Here is a 17,568-nt window from a genome sequence, read left to right on the forward strand (position 1 = left end):
GAATGGTCAAACAACGAACTGGTGAGCCTGTTGAAAAATCACTTTCACCCCAAGCCGAGTGATATAATTCAGCGGTGGAAATTTAATTCAAGAAAAAGTAGGGCGGATGAAAGTGTTGGGGACTATGTGGGAGAACTGAGGAGGCTGTAATTATGGGGGACTCTCTGACCATGATGCTGAGAGACCGCTTGGTCTGAGGTATGGATGACGACAGGATACAACGGAGGCTGCTGTCAGAGGATGGATTGACTCTTGACAAAGCGCTCAGGTTTGCACAGGCTATGGAGGCAGCAGACAGAGATGGTGTGGATTTGCATGGCATGAAAAAACAGGGTAAATGGACCCGAGCGACGGGGTCACTTAACAAGGTCACAGATGCCCACTCAAAACTCCAGCTGGACACACAGATATGCTACAGGTGTGGTGGAGACAGCCACTTGGCTGAAGACTGCAGGTCGGCCAATCAGAAGTGCCACAACTGTGGGAAGGTGGGACACATAAGAGAGCCTGCAGAATTAAAACAGTGGGGAAAACTAAGAGTACTCAAGTTAAAGAGGGGAGGACAAAGAAAGGAAAGAGAACTAATTTCATACAAGAGGAAAGGGGAGATAGTGATAAAGAAGAAGTTTTCACTATGTATCACATGAAGGACAGTGACTTGTTTAACTGGGGGAGAGAAGTACACCAAGAGCCACGATTATCAGCAGACTGTGCTGGATGAAGAATCAAGAAAGTATGTCACAGTGAACACACACAAGGGGCTGTTCATGTACACAAGGTTGCCCTTTGGTGTGAGTTCCAGCCCAGCCATTTTTCAGCGTACAATGGAAGGGGTACTGCAGGGAAAAGTGACAGTGTATCTTTACGACATTATCCTGACTGGAACAGATTCTAAAGATCACCTTCACCCACTGGATCAAGTGCCGCAGCGATTAGAGAATGTAGGACTACGCTTGAAAAGGAGCAAGTGCCAGTGTATGGAAAAGGAAGTGACATTTCTGGGACTTCAAGTGGACAAGACAGGGCTGCATCCACTGCCAGCAAAGGCGAGGGCAGTATAGGAGGCACCCACAGCCACCTCTGTGGCAGAGCTCAAAGCATATTTGGGACTGCTGAACTTCTACAATAAGTTTCTCCTGAACTTGTCCACATTACTGGCACCTCTGCACAGACTATTGAGAAAGGTTGAACTGTGGTCTTGGGGGCCAGAGCAAGAAAATGCTTTCAAGCAATCAAAAGAACTTTTGCAGTCAAGCAGTGTGTTAATGCACTATGATTAAAAAAAAAAAAAAAAAAAAAAAAAAGGACCTGATACTGTCCTGTGATGCATCGCCATACGGGGTTGGAGCAGTGCTAGCTCACCGTATGAGTAATGGAGAGGGGAAACCAATAGGGTTTGCATCAAGAACGCTTTCAGTGGCAGAAAAGAACTATTCCCAACTTGACAAAGAAGGACTAGCAGTTATTTTAGTACTTTAGTATTTTATTTTAGTACAGTATTTCTACAAGTATCTGTATGGCAGACAAGTTGCGATTTGCACGGATCACAAACCTCTGATAAGTTTATTCCATGAGATGACAGCTGTGCCACAGATGGCGTCACAGAGGATCATGACATGGGCTAGTATTGGCACCCCTAGAATTAACTCTAACCCTAACTGAAGAAAAAAGCCAAAACTGACATAATTTTACACAAAACTCAAAATGGGCTGGACAAAATTATCAGCAACCTTTTAAAACTGTAGGTAAATCATTTTATTTCAAGCTTGTGATGCTCATTTAAACTCACCTGTGGCAGTAACAGGTGCTGGCAATCTAGAAATCACACCTGAAGCCAGTTAGAATGTATAAAAGTTGACTCAACCGTTACGTTGAGTGCTTGTGTGTGTCACACCAAGCATGGAGAAGAAAAAGAAGAGCCCAGAATTGTCTGAGGACTTAAGAAGCAAAATTGTGGAAAAATATGAACAATCTTAAGATTACAAGACCATCTCCAGAGATCTTTAAATTCCTTTGTCCACTGTGCGTAATATAATCAAGAAGTTTATAGACAGTTTATAAAGTGAAACATGGCTGGTCATTTAAGGTCACAGCCTCACTGTCATCTGATGTTTGTGTTGATCTGTGTGCTCAGTGATGAATAATGCATGAAGCCTTTGTGGGATTAAAGGGTGACAATGTAACTACAATAAAAACAATAATCTCTTACTGACAGATGAGTCAGACAAATCCTTTGTCCACTGTGCGTAATATAATCAAGAAGTTTATAACCCATGGAACTGTGGCTAATCTCCCTGGATGTGGACGGAAGAGAACAAATGACAAAAGAATGCAACGCAGGATAGTTGGAATGGTGGATAAACATCCTCACTCAACTTCCACACAAATTCAGGCTGTCCTGCAGACTCAGGGTGCAAAAGTTTCAGCTCAGACCATACGTGGTCATCTGAATGAGATGAAGCGCTATGGCAGGAGACTGAGGAGAACCCCACTGCTGACAAAGAGAGTAAGCCTCAATCCTTCTGGGAGAACATTTTGTGGACAGATGAGACTAAGGTAGAGCTTTTTGGAAAAGCAGGTCATTCCACTATTTACAGAAAACAGAATGAGGCCTACAAAGAAAAGAACACAGAACCTACAGTCAAAAATGGTGGAGGTTCAAAGATGTTTTGGGGTTGTTTTGCTGCCTCTGGCACTGGGTGCCTTGACTGTGTGCATGGAATCATGAAATCTAAAGATTTTGGGCCACAATGTAGGGCCTAGTGTCAGAAAGCTGGGTCTGCATCAGAGGCCATGGTGTTCCAGCAGGACAGTGACCCCAAACATACCTCATAAAGCACCAAGAAATGGTTGGAGACAAAGCGCTGGAGAGTTCTGAAGTGGCCAGCAATGAGTCTGGATCTACACCCTATTGAACACCTATGGAGAGATCTCAAAACTGCTGTTGCAAGAAGGCACCCTTCAAATCTGAGAGAACTGGAGCAGTTTGCAAAAGAAGAGTGGTCCAAAATTCCAGTTGAGAGGTGTAGGACACTTGTTGATGATTATAGGAAGTGATTGGTTTCAGTTATTTTTTCTCAAGAGTGTACAACCAAATATTAGGTTGAGGGTGCCAATAATTCTGTATGGCCCATTTTGAGTTTTGTGTAAAATTATGTCAATTTTGTCTTTTTTCTTCAGCTTTTTGTGTTGTTCCAAAGCATATAAAGGAAAAAAAAAACATTTGTATACCAAAAACATTTGTAACTGCAACAATTTTTGGGAGAAATGGTGTATTTTCTGGTGTAATTCCAGGTGTGCCAATACTTTCGTCCATGACTGTATGAGTATGTTATCATGTACAGAGCAGGTAAAGACAATGGTAACACAGATGGTCTCAGTCGTCTCCCACTGCCAGAGACGCCCAGTGAGGAAATGTGTTAATGCTAGATCAGCAACAAAGTCCAATGATGACATCACACCAACTTCAGAAATGGACAACAAAAGACCCCATACTCTCCAGGGTACATGAGTACATTTTAAGAGGTTTGCCAAACAACCTAGACAAAGACAGAGACAACATGAGCTGGGTGTGCAGGATGGATGTGTGATGAGGGGAGCCTGCATTGTGATACCAGAGAGGGTATAGGAACAGCTGCATCAGTCGCATCTTGGAGACGTATGAAAGGCTAGGCAAGTGGGTATGCGTGGTGGTCTCAAATGAAAAACGAAGTGGAAAACAAGGTAAAATCATGCACCACATGCTAAGAACACAGGAAGGAATCACCTGCTTGTGCACCACTCCACCACTGGGAGCGGCTGGAGAAGCTGTGGAGGAAACTTCATATTAATTATGCAGTTCCCTTCATGGGAAAAATGTTCCTAGTTATTGTTGATGCACATTCTATATGGCCAGACGTCTATCCTGTAACCTCTGCTGCCTCAGAAGCAACAGCCAACTGTTTGAGAAGCAGCTTAAGTACAGTGAGTGAACAAACCATGAAATGGAATTACACATGCCACATCCACCCCTTATCAAATGGTCTGGCTGAGAGAGCTGTATTAACCTTCAAAGAACTCATAAAAAAGAGGGGGGGCACACTGGATGACAAAACTGAATAGAGCTTTGTTTAGCTACAGCATCAATCTACAATCAACAACTGGACTGTCACCGTATTACACTTACCTTCGTCTGATACCAGGATTACCAGGATTTGCTCTGATTTTTGGATTAATATTTGATGGAGAAGGCAGGCAGCACACACTGTGAGTTTGATTTTTTCCTCTGTTTTTCCTCACGCTAAAGGGCTTGTGTCTGTTTCTGTGTTTCTGTGAGCTGTTACTGCTGGACTTTGTTAGAATCTTGAGATTCTTCTCTTTCTATCAGTCTATAACACGACAAAGCTACTTAATATTTCATGCTTTTAATGATTCTGTTAACAGCTTACATTCCAAACAGCCAGAGTATAGGTCTCCATGGGGCCCCAAGTAGTCCAAGGCCCCAGGCAATCACCTACCGTTGCCTAATGGTAAAGTCCACCTTTTTAGCATTGTGGTGGGTTTATGTTCAGGAGAAGTGACGTGATGGGGGATGGAGACAGGATGGGGGCAAACTGAAGTGAAAGGTGCAAATATTTTGGATTTTATTCAAAATCTGTGCAAATTTGTGATTTTTTTCTGCACCAATTTCAAACCAGTACACCTAAAAAGTCTTTGGAGAGATATCAAGGACAATTGGAGCAATGGTGTGGCATGCATATCCAAACAGACACACCACCAATTATACTAAAATAAGATGTCTCAAATAAGACAAGACTACATAATATGCCTTTCTGATTTTTAACTCACTCAAAATGTTAATCACACACTCACATACACACATTGCTGGCTCCACATATTGCTGTGCTCATGTTATGCCTTTGTTTTGCATATTTCATTCAGTCATGAGGAAAGTGTTTTCTGCCTTTTATGCTACAGCAGGGCGGCTGAAAAGTATTTACTTCTTCTTAGTCAAAGCATGCACAGAAAGACTCACTGTGACATGATGTTCATACTATGCAGATGGGAGACAAACTCACAAACACTAATTTGCAAACAAATCTGATTTGTACTCACAACGAGTTTTTCATTCCAGGAGTTGAAATAGACTCACACCTTTACTTTTTGATGCCATGCTTTAGGTGTGATTTGTAATGTTTTTATAAATTTTATTTATCTTTAATAATCAAATGACAGAAATGAAGATGTAATTCATGGAAAACAAACTGAAACGTGGCTGGTCATTGAAGGTCACAGCCTCACTGTCATCTGATTTTTGTGTCGCTTTGTGTGCTCAGTGATAATGCATGATGCCTTTGTTTGATTTAAGGTCGACAATGTAACCACAATAAAAACAATTGTCTCTTATTGACAGGTGAGTCAGACCGCATTGGGGGGAGGATGGAAGAGAGCGGCGCAGACAAACAATATAAAGGGAGAGAAAAAAGAACAGACAACACTTTCCAGTTCCCCCTCAGGGATTCCAAGGCGCTCCCAGGCCAGATGGGATATGTAATCCCTCCAGCGAACTCTATGTCTGCTTCGGGGTCTCCTCCCAGCCGGACGTACCAGGAAGACCTCATCACTCCACAGGAAGGCGCCCAGGAGGCATCCCGATCAGATGCCTGAACCACCTCAACTAGTCCGTTTCAACATAAAGGAGCAGCGGCTTTACTTTGAGATCCTTCCGGATGTCAGAGCTCCTCACTCTATCTCTGAGGCCAAGCCTGGCCACCCTTCTAAGGAATCTCATTTCGACTGCTTGTATCTTTGATCTCACTCTTTTGGTCATTACTTAGAGTTCATGACCATAGGTGAGACCGGCAAAATTGCAGACGCTGCACCAATCCACCTGTCAATCTCATGGTCCATTCTACCCTCGCTCATGAACAAGATGCTGAGATACTTGAACTCCTTCACTTGGGGCAAAGACTGACTCCCCCCCTGGAGGGGGCATACCCCACTGTTTTCCAGCAGAGGACCATGGCCTCAGACTTGGAGGTGCTTATTCTCATACCAGCCACTTCACACTCCGCCGCAAACCGCTCCAGAACCTGCTGGAGGTCCCCAGCTGAGGAAGCCAGCAGAACCTCATCATCTGCAAACAGCAGTGATGAAACTCTGAGCTCCCCAAACTAGAGACCCTCCTCCCCCTGACTGTGCATTGAGATCCAATTTTAGATTAGTTGCAAAATGTACCAAAAAGTAAAACAATGAAATATCATGCTGACATAAGTATTAAGATTCTGTCCTGGTTGAAGCACCTTTGGCACCCAGTTACAGTCTTTTTAAATATGGTGCAACAAGCCTCCCACACACACATTGCGGGATTTTTTGCCATTCTTCTTTGCAGAAGCTCTCAAGCTCAGTCAGGTTGGATGGGGGCCGTCGGCGGACAGCCATTGTCAGGTCTCTCAAGAGATTTTGGATAGTGTTAAAGCCCGCTCTGTCTGGGCCACTCTAGGACAGAGTTGTCCCTGAGACACTCCTGTGTTGTCTTGGCTGTGTGCTTAGGGTCGTTGTCATGTTGGAAGGTGAACCTTCAGCCCAGTTTTCAAGTTTTCATTGAGCATACCTCTTGCTTCAACTTTCCCTCAACCCTGACAAGTCTCCTACTCTCTGCTGCTGAAAAGCAACCCCACAGTATGATGCTGGGACAGGGCACTCGATGAGCAGTGCCTGGTTTTCTCTTGACATAACATTTAGAACTGAGGCCAAAAAGTTCAATCTTGGTTTCATTAGACCAGAGCATCTTGTTCCTCACAGTCTGAAAGTCCTTCAGGCACTTTTTTGCAAACTCCAAGTGGGCTTTCGTGTGCTTTTCTCTAAGGAGAGGCTTCTGTCTAGCCACTCTGCCATAAAGCCCGGATCAGTGGAGGGGTACAGTGATGGCTGTCCTTCTGGAACTTTGTCCCATCCTCACACTGGATCTCAGGAGCTCAGTGAGAGACCATCTTGGTCTTGGTCACCTCTCTTACTGCGGCCTTCTCTCTAGATTGCTCAGATTGGTTGGGCAACCAGCTCCCGGCTGTGCCAAGCTTCTTCCATTTAAGAATTATGGTCAGCCAACACTTATACAGACTTGTAGGATTTCAAAAGACAGTTATTTTAATTAAACTAAAGAGCAATGTGACTTTTCTTGTAATTTCCAAAACACTGAAATATGGTGGATAAAAATGTAGTTCTGAAGACTGTATTTCAGCACACTCCTTGCAGTGACCGATCCTCTTCATTATTGGCTGTCTGTAGTCTAAAATCGAGTGCCATTGGAGGACTAACAGAATGTCTTCAAGGGGCTAAAACATCATTAGGCAACATCTTTGACGTTTTTGGTACATATCTGACTGCTAACAAGCACCTTTACCCCTGATTTATGACCTTTATAAGTGGCAAATAGCACCACATTGATTTTTTCCTTAATGGCCACATCCATACCTTGTGTATTATTAGCACTCTGTCCACAGGGAAGTACGAGGGTACTATCCAAGATGTCTATTGTCTGGGGGACTATGCACAGAGACATAGGCACATGCAGTGCAATTAAAAAAGCCATTTCTATTAGATGTGTTGTTGACTGCTATAGTTTGTATAATTCTCAGAGGGCTGGGAAATGTGGCACTTAATATTTTATCCAACTTCTACTACCACAGCAGCCCCTGGAGTTAAATAAAACTAATACTTATACTACTACTAATAATAACTTTATTTGTACAGCACTTTTAAAAACATGGGTTTACAAAATGCAAAGCGTTCACTAAGCATATCTTAACCATCATAAGACTGGTTTTTACTAACTGTATTATCCTCAAAGTGAGGCATATGGAAGTGGCCCCACCATCCTTATATATTTTTGTATGTGGCCCTCAGTGGAAAAAGTTTTAACAGCCCTGATCTAAACCAACGGTAAACTGGTCCATAACTACCACACTGGCGGGACTTCAGCCGGAGGGACCTACAATATGGAGTTGGCCGGACTCTGTCCACTGTCCTGTCTATCAAAAGAAAGCAAAAAAGCACAAAAGTAAAATATTTCTTAGAAATAGGCCTTAAAATGATTCTTTAATTAGCAGGGCAAGTTACATGTCAATAGTCATGATGGCGAAAAAGTTAAGCTGAAAAAGTAGGTCATATTTATTTTGTATGGAAGGAGTTTCAACACAATGGCAGCATGTCTTATACTCAGACACTGAGCCAATCAAAAGCCTTCTTTTTAGCCTCTTTTTGAATAAAGTGAATTCCACTGTTATCCCTCCAAAATGACAGACAGACACACAGAGCCATTCCCACCCTGCAGGTGCTGACTGCTAAGAGTTTGCACCCTCTTTCTGAACGCTCTTCTCTCTCACTATATCATAAACAACAGTTGTTATAAAAACAATGATACGTTTCTTTACCAAACAGCGTATCATTCTTATAAAAACAATGATACGCTGTTTGGTAAAGGAACGTGTGGTTGCTTATTTAGTTGACAAGAGTCAATGATTCAAGACAGCAGACATGCCTGTGGAACCGCTTCATTCAATAACATTTTCATCTAAAATGTGCTGTAATAACTAAACAAAGTAACTTTTGTGCTGGATGTTGAATATGGACAAAAGTATTCAGCCACCTGCCCATTACACCAACAGCGACTGTAGTGACATTCTATTCAAATGCATGTACTGTGATGTGGAGTTGGCCCCCTTTTTGCAGCCAACAGCCTCCTCTCTTCCCTGACGGATTCCCACAAGATGTGGGTGTTTCTGTGGGAATTTGTGCCCATTTGTTCTGTAGAACATTTATGAGGGCAGACACTGGTGTTGGGCGAGACGGCCTGGCTCTCAATCTCTGTTCCAGTTCATCCCAAAAGTGCTCGATGGGGTTGACGACAGGGCTCTGTGCCACCAGTCAAGTTCTTCCACACCGAATGCATACCACAGCCATTATCTCTCCTCCACCACCAAACTTGGCACAATGCAATCAGGCAGATGTAAGTATTTAACTAGTAGTAATGCCTTTGTTATTAAGTAATTCCTCATAGTAATGTAGGAATTCTCTTGTTATTACATCCACCCTTATCCTCGTATTGATAGGGCAATTCTCTGATAATTAGGTGGTATTTAACACTAACCAAGGCCTCCCATAAGGGGGTATTAAGGGAAGAGTGTTCTGGGCTAAATAGTGAAAAGGTGGTAAAAACTGGTCAAAAGTGGCAAAAATGGGTTAAATAGTATTTAAAGACATGAAAAATTTGAAGTGGTAAAAACAGGTCAAAAGGGGCAAAAAGAAGTTGAACAAATGAGCAATAGTGGCTTAAACAGATGAAAAGGGGCAAACATGGTTTAAAGTGGCAAAAAGTGGCAAAAATGGATGGAATTGTGAGAAAAATGGCATAAATGCTTAAGCGTGGCAAAAAAAAAGGGGAAAAAGTGGTAAAAATTGATAAAAAGTGGTGAAAAGAAGTTGAAGAAAGGTGCAACAGTGGCTAAAACAGATGAAAAGTGGCAAAATGGGTAAAATAGTAAAAAAAAGGGCATAAATATTTCAAAAGAGGTGAAAATGGGTGAAAAGTGCCAAAAAGAAGTTGAAGAAAGGTGCAATAGTGGCTAAAACAGATGAAAAGGGGCAAAAATTGGTTAAAATAGTCAAAAAATGGCAAACATGGTCAAAAGTGGCAAAAAAAAGAAAAAACTGAGAAATATGTGAAAAGTGGCAAAAAGAAGTTAAAATGGGAAGTGTGGCTTAAACAATTTAAAAGGGGGGAAAATGGGTAAAGTTGGCAAAACATCAATGCAAAGATGGGAGACAAGTGGTAAAAGAAGGGGTGAAACGCAGCAAAAAATGGCAAAATTGGACAAAAAGGGGCAAAAATGGGTTAGAAGTGTCAAAAAAGATGTGGCAACAATGGAGGGGAAAAGGTGGTGATATAAATAATAACAACACCAAAATCCAAGCTTGTCACACTTTTAAGCTCCAACTTGAGGTACCTGCTAGCCAGGATGCTAGCACCAATGCCACTGATCCATCAATAAATCATGACTGAGGGCCCATTCACCCCTGCCAAACCTGTGGACGGGCCTGACCCTCACCCTTGTAGCATCATGGCAATTCTCTGCTATTTAGGTGCTATTTTACGAGGTAACTTATTAAAAATGGGGTGATTATTTTCTATTTACTAAGTTGCTTGATAGTTCCCAATTTCTTTAGTTTTGCCCACTAAATTAAAGTGAGTCCTTCCAAGTAATTTTCAAGTCATGGTTAGGGTAAGGGGTTAAGGTATGTTAAAATATTACCAGAGAATTGCCACATTACAAAGAATTCTGAGATGATTAATATATGATTACTAGGTAAATACTCCCCTATTATAACCATATTTCTGAGGTTTACTTGGGAAATGGCAAACTTATTCCTAGGTAATAACTAGATAATTACACTTACTACTGTAAAATTACTTGGTAATTAATAACGTTTTATGTGAAAAGAATACTGTCAGAAGAGGAGGAAGCAGCTGCTGCTTGTCTCATTATTTCCCTGACATTTACAGTAAAAAATCATCTGTCAACAGTCCTCATAAACAGATCCTGTTACTGTGACACTCATTTAACAATACATGGGCATTTGCCAAGTGCTGTTTGACACTTGCATCATGTGCTTCTCCCTTTCTCAACCAGATAGAAACAGGGTTGCTCCCTGATTTTGAGGTCATGTGGCATTGTTGGCCAGAAATAGGAGGTGGCTCTTGCTGCACTCTTGCCTAGGTAAGGGTCAAAACTAAATATGAATTTTGGGTGTTTGTCCTTTCTTGATGTTTTAGTCTGGATTGTCTGTCTTCATCCATAACCTCCTCTTCCTCCTCCCTTATGGCCCATGGTCCCTCATTTCTTTCACTCTCAGGGCTTTTTCACTAAAATGAAACAAGGAAAGATTCTGCAGAAACATAAATCCTATTTACACCCACTGCTGAATGGGTGAGTGCTGACTGGCAGTCAGTTTTTCTTTTTTCAGCTAATGCTGTTTCTGAGGACTGGGAGTGATGCCAGGCCCAGTGTGCTGTGCTTCAGTTGGTGTGTTGGTTTTAGTCCCGGCTTCAAGGGCATTCCTCCGCCAGTCTTCTGGCACAGCAACATGCTCAGCAGTTGGTGGACTACAGTTTACCGATGCATCCTCAGCAGTGGCCAAAAACACACATGCCCTTAATGTATAGGCTCTGCTTGCATCATGAAATAGCAAATCAACACTCTGCCTCATGCTTTTGGACAGATTTGACAGGTGATTTAAAGCTCATATCACACTGCATTGTAGATACAAGGCAAACAAGCTCTTCTTCTTCTCTGATCCAGAGTTTCCACCAGACTTTTTCATCCCTGGCTAAATGATTGTCCTAAAGAATTTCAGCCATTCAGAACAACTACCAGATATTCGCTTTAGGTAGCCATATGGCCAATAATCTGCATTTTATAACAGTAACACATATGGCCATCCGGACACCAAACACTGCACATCACCACAAAACACACCATCCCCAGTGAGAAGCACAGTGGTGGCAGCATCATGCTGTGGGGAAGCTTCTTGGCAGCCGGTACTGAGACAGGGTCAAACAAGGGAGTGAATAATTTTATAGGCACTGTACATTTGGTTTGGTTGGTTTTGGTTTCACAATTGACCTATGGTTAAGCCACGCCCCCTCCACTCACTCGGACAAACAATGAACATTCACTGACAGACGCTATTGCAGTTGTCACAGTAGGAGACATTTCACTGGAGGCCATTGATGATTTTTGGAGACAGAAAGATCACATATAATCTAGAAGTCACCAAAAGGGTCTAAACTTCGCACTGGAAGGATCTTTTAATCATTTTATTGTCGAGAAGGTCGATAAAAAGCTTCAGTTACAAGTCCAAACATACAGGTCCCAGTGCAAACATGATAAACAGCATCTTGTTGCCATCACAATCTCAGACCACAAGATAGAGGATCAGCATCAAAGTGCCACTGAAGTTGGGGTTTTAGGCTCAGAATATGAGAAAAATATAACGGCCTTTTTACCGTGTTTACCAAGAGTGTCCCTCCGTTAGTTTGGTGCTATAGTATATTTACATTGACTCATTCAGCATAACGTTTGCCAAACTTTGTTATCTTGGCTATTACAGATAAGTTAACGAAGCTAAGCTCCAGAAGTTAACGTTAGTTTAACTAGAGCCCTTTGGACAACAGCTAACAATGATGTACGATCACCAAAGAACAAAAACTAGAACAAAAAATGCCAACGAACTCCCAACAAACGACGTGACACAACGAACAACGCAGCTAGGAGCTAACGTTAGGCTAACTTTAGCTGCCGTTAGAGATGTTAAAGATAACTTTATATTTCTTTCCAGCAAAGTGACAATATGTTGCCTCAAATATGATGTTAGCTTACCTTAGAGCAGATGTTGTTAATTTTATCCACGTTAGGTTGATGTTGTGGTCCACTGCAAAACTTTTATCCAAAGAAGACACTTTTCTTAGATGTGGCTTAGGAAAGGGTAGAAAATACACTTCGTCGCCAAGACTCTCAGGATACCTTCTGTTGGAGTCGCATGTACCCCATGAACACTGTTTGACCATTTTTAAACTTAAAATCTCAAAAAAAAAAAAAAAAAAAAAAACTCATAAAACCGGACGAAAACTGACTTTCTCCCATTCATTTAAATGGACTTCCAGGCAGCTGATGTCCGAGTGTATTGGAGTAGTATATGCACTGTGATTGGCTTATCGCGTTTGAGGGCGGGACTTAGCCATAGGTCAATTACTGCAAACGGACTAACAGACAGGTCACTTTGGCACATTGAATAATACATGTAGTTTGTATGTAGAAGAGTAGAGTAGTTAAGCCTTTCAAAACAATACTTTCACACTGGATATGAACCAGACTGTGTTTCAGTTCGGTCAGACCAGGGCAGACTGTTTGTCCAGACCATAGTCCAGGTAAGGTTTAATACCGGTCATTTAGGTTTGGATCAAATTAAAAAGTCTGAAAGTCTGGACCAAACAACGTAGGCAAGAAAGCACCCTTAATACAAGCTTAACAATAATTCATTTTACGTTTGGAAATGTTTGGAAATGTCTCTTGTGTATAGACTCCCTTGTGGTGCCTTTATGTACATAGAAGGGGTAGTGAGGCCGACATCACTAGACACTGGTAGAAATGGAAGGATAAGCTAAGGAATGGACTGGCTATGAAGAAATGAGAGTTGGCATGAAGAAGCTGGACCTGGATCGCAATGAGATGTAATGGAGGTGGCTGGGGTGGAAGAGAGTTGCAGCTGTTCCACTGAAACAACAGACTGACTGCAGAAGAGAAGAAAACAGATTTTAAATATAACAGCAGCAGGAGACGCAGTGGCAGAATGGGATTGGCTCAGACCTTAAAAAATTAGACGCCCATACCAGCTGATGACCAGAACAGAAAGGGAGAATGGAGGAAAGGAGAGAAGTGAATGCTGGTGAATGAAAGGATATATGGAAATGAAAATGTCTTTCTGCTTGAACTTATGCTGAGCTTCATTACCACTTTACTGGTGATACCACTTTATTAGTAATAGTTCTGTGTATTTCATCATATTCCTAGCTGCTAATGCTAATATTACATTGCTTTGGTTTCTTTCATCATGGTTGTTATTGCTAATTCTTCATATATATGCTACCATCATTATTGACGTAAAAGCCATATCCTGTAAATTGGGAGGTAAGTTTATGGCCATAACTACCATGAGTTTGTCTTCCATTTGTTGTTTCTCTTGTCCCTCTCTCCTTCCTGCTCTCTCCCTTGCCTCTCCTACTAACTTTTTCCAATCCTAGCGTGGCTTTGACAGATGGCTATCAAAATGAGTCTGGTTCTGCCCGGGATGCCTGCCCCTTAAAGGAAAGTTTTTTCTCTCCACTGTAACAGGGCTAAATACTGCTAGTACTGAGCTCATGGTGATTAACGCCATTCTTTATTATAAAAGGCAACATCAGAGAGTACGGTCTAGACGTGCCCTGTTGTCTTGAGACAACTTCCATAATGGATTGCCGCTATTCAAATAATGACTGATTGATTATGTGGATGTAGCATATCCAAATTGATGTAAGCAAGTGTTTACTTACACTTAACCTTACAGATGTTGCTTATGATGCAATTTATTTTACACTCAGTAAAGCTTCAATATGTATAATATTGATATAATATAATATAATATTAAATATATATTTGTGGCACCCTGCATTGTGCTGAATTCATTTGACTGTCATCAAAGCAGTAGGAAGTAGTGGCGTTTAAGCAAAACTTGGGGCCTCGGGGCCTCAAAACCAATAAAACTGCCCCTATATACATTCAAATAGGTTTATTGACTCTTCTCAACACAGAAGTGCTAAAAAAAAATTGCGATACTTTTCTACTTGGCTAAGATTTTTGCTGCAAGAAGTCTTTGGGGTAGACTCTTTTCAATACAGAAGTGCTAAAAAACAGTGTGATCATTTTTTAACTTTAATTTTTTAAGTCTTGTTGCACCAGGCTACAAAAGACATATCCTTAACAGCTTGCATCTATTGAATCAAGGGTGTCCTATTTTGAAGGGATTGTTTGAAGGGTGTGTCCTTCATGGCGCAACGTATCACTTGATTCCATATTGTCAAATTGAAATGTGATGATGGATGCATCATTCAGCCAAGGAACCAACTTACATGTATGGTTTCTCAGTTCAGCAGCTGGCTAGCATGAAAAAAAAAAAAAAAAAAAGAGCTGTCTTAGTGCTCTGGCAGTTTGCATGCTCCATGTACAAGGGTGTTGCCCTCAACCCTGCAGCCTGGGTTCAAATTTGACCTGCTGATCCTTCCTGTATATCATCCCCACTCTCTCTTTTCAATTTCTAACTCTATCCACTTCCCTATCTATCAAATGAAGGCATAAAAGCACAAGAATAAAATATTTTTAAGCCTTTGTATAACATAATGTCTGATTTAAACTGTAAAATAAGACCAACCTTAGGTTTAACCAGTGGACCAGGTGTAAGTTTTTAGAGTACCTTGACAAAATGTCTTTTATATAAAAGCAAAAATAGATAAAGTAGTATGAGCTTTTCATTTTGTTGTGCATGGTCTGTGTGCATTCTCTGTAACGCCTGCATATGGGTGTGCAAGAAATACAAGTTAAGAAGGCATTTTAAGACAACTCATGCTGACTTTGACAACACTTGGCTAAGATTTTGCTGCAAGAAGTCTTTGGGGCGGACTCTTTTTATTACAGAAGTGCTAAAAAACAGTGTGATCATTTTTTAACTTTAATTTTTTAAGTCTTGTTGCACCAGGCTACAAAAGACATATCCTTAACAGCTTGCATCTATTGAATCAAGGGTGTCCTATTTTGAAGGGATTGTTTGAAGGGTGTGTCCTTCATGGCGCAACGTATCACTTGATTCAATATTGTCAAACTGAAATGTGATAATGGATGCATCATTCAGCCAAGGAACCAACTTACATGTATGGTTTCTACTCAGTTGAACAGCTGGCTAGCATGATTAAAAAAAAAAAAAAAAAAAAAAAGAGCTGTCTTAGTGCTCTGGCAGTTTGCATGCTCCATGTACAAGGGTGTTGACCTCAACCCTGCAGCCTGGGTTCAAATTTGACCTGCTGAACGTCTTCTTTGTTGTTTTCTCCATGTGTCGCTGCTATGTTAATAGAGGTGAGTCCGCCAAGTACAAGTAGATGAAAATTTTATGAGATTTTGGGTTAACAAGCACAGCCATAATGTTATATTTATCTAAATGAATCGATTTATGTTCCAAATTCACGTATCACTGAGCCCACACAAAATATGCGACGGGAGACTGGCTGGCCAGAAGTTGGCATCTGCACCATGTTGCCAGAGGCAGGTTGCTACGTCATTCAATATAGTAGATAAGGATTGTACAAGTTTTCTGAAGAAAAAGCTCAAACGATGAGACTGGATGGATTTGAGTAAATCATTTATAACAAAAGATCCATGTAAAAAAAAAAACTTGAAAGTGAAACATAAAAGCAGAATCTGCTTTCTTTTATTTTCTCAGTTAAAAGAAAAGACATAGCCTACTCCATAATTTAAAATAAAATAATTCTATAAGTAATACAGTTTCATATATGTATAGCTATTTTTTGTTTTGAATCTATATATACATATTCATATATAAATCTAATCGTTTTAGCTTTTTATTCAAATAACTTGCACAACAAGGCCTTTTTCAGGCGTATACGAAGTACTTCCAGTTCAGCGTTTATTGTGCTGGACCACTTCTGCCAAAATGGACCGTCTGCACCATAAACGATCTATGACTTATTTATACTTATATTTCATTATCACTTATCACTTTTATGATAAGTGATTTTTTTATTAAATGATTTATTAAAATCCATGTAATCTCCTCATTTGAGCTTTTTATTCCGAAAAACGTGCACAGTCCTTGTCTACTGTGTTGAATGACGTAGTGGACTTGCCTCTGGCACTTGGTGGCGACGTCAGCATCGCCAAGAAGCACTGTTGAGCCACTTCCCAAGTGAAAGTCCGGACTTAAATCCAATTGAGGTGGCTTTCACACTAGGGACCCGGTCCCGGATCAGAGTGCACTGGAGCCCAAAGTCCTGTTCATTTTGGCAGTGTGAATGCAAAAGAACTGCGCCCAGGCACCGGGCCGGGGCCCACTTGGGTAGGTGGTCTTGGGCGCGATTCAAGTGGACTCTGGCTCGGTTCAGATGAGATGTAAATGCAACCATGCCCATTTAATCCTCTGAGCTATAGTAGATGTGCAGATACGAAGAGCAAAGTTGCTGGCATCTTAGCATGGTGTTAAGAAAAGGGTACTGTGCAGAGCTCTATCTCAGGCCTTTCATATGGGATCATTTTTCAGAATTGGCCCCAATTCAAACTGATTGGTTTAGCCCTGCTCTAAAGGATGACACCTCTGAAGTGGAGCACATCTGTTTTCTGTGCACAGAAGGAGATCTGGCTACAGCTCTAGGTCAGAAGGTGAAGGAGACCAGGGTGGAGATTCCAGACAGCGTTTTCCTTTTAAAATAAGAAGAGTAAAGAAGAGTTAGAGGAAGATTGAAATGATAAAAGAAAGAGGGGCTGAGGCATGAAGCTCCTCTTTTCAAAGGCTGAATTGGTTTTAGTATTTGTTTTTGTCAGTGAGAAAATATTGATTGTCATGCCTCTTCATCTCTTCTCCTCTTTAGTTCTTAGTGGGTGACATAAATCCTCCTTAGTCTTTCTCCGACTTCTTCACCATGGAAATGAAGTTTATTTACTTATTTATTTAATCAGTAGCAGGAGAAAGTACTCCACAGGTGGTGAGTGTGCTTGGAAGAAAATATCTGGAGCTTGGCTGAATGGATGTGCCCTCCAACCATTTTCCAGAAGAACAGAAGGATGCACGGCCAGACACCATCTGGGCTCACTACCACACACTGTCAGGCTTTTATGGGCTTTAAAGGAGAAAAATTTGTGTGTACTTCATATTACAAGAGGCTGGTTGATCTCCTGATTGGTTCATTTCAAGGTGCAGATTTCAGATCCTGGC

General features: G+C 41.3%; 1 protein-coding gene across 1 annotated transcript in view; it reads left to right on the forward strand.

Annotated features, from left to right (window-relative positions):
* The first annotated feature begins 200 nt into the window (after nucleotides 1–200).
* The window catches only part of LOC121524199 (4-galactosyl-N-acetylglucosaminide 3-alpha-L-fucosyltransferase 9-like), a 37,664-nt gene continuing 20,296 nt past the window's right edge, over nucleotides 201–17,568 (forward strand). The window contains exon 1 of the mRNA XM_041809473.1: nucleotides 201–488. Within this exon, the coding sequence (XP_041665407.1) occupies nucleotides 201–488 (288 nt within the window). The remainder of the gene's footprint in view (nucleotides 489–17,568) is intronic.

The sequence above is a fragment of the Cheilinus undulatus genome, linkage group 16 (assembly GCF_018320785.1).
Source record: "Cheilinus undulatus linkage group 16, ASM1832078v1, whole genome shotgun sequence".
In the NCBI taxonomy this organism is placed as follows: domain Eukaryota; kingdom Metazoa; phylum Chordata; class Actinopteri; order Labriformes; family Labridae; genus Cheilinus; species Cheilinus undulatus.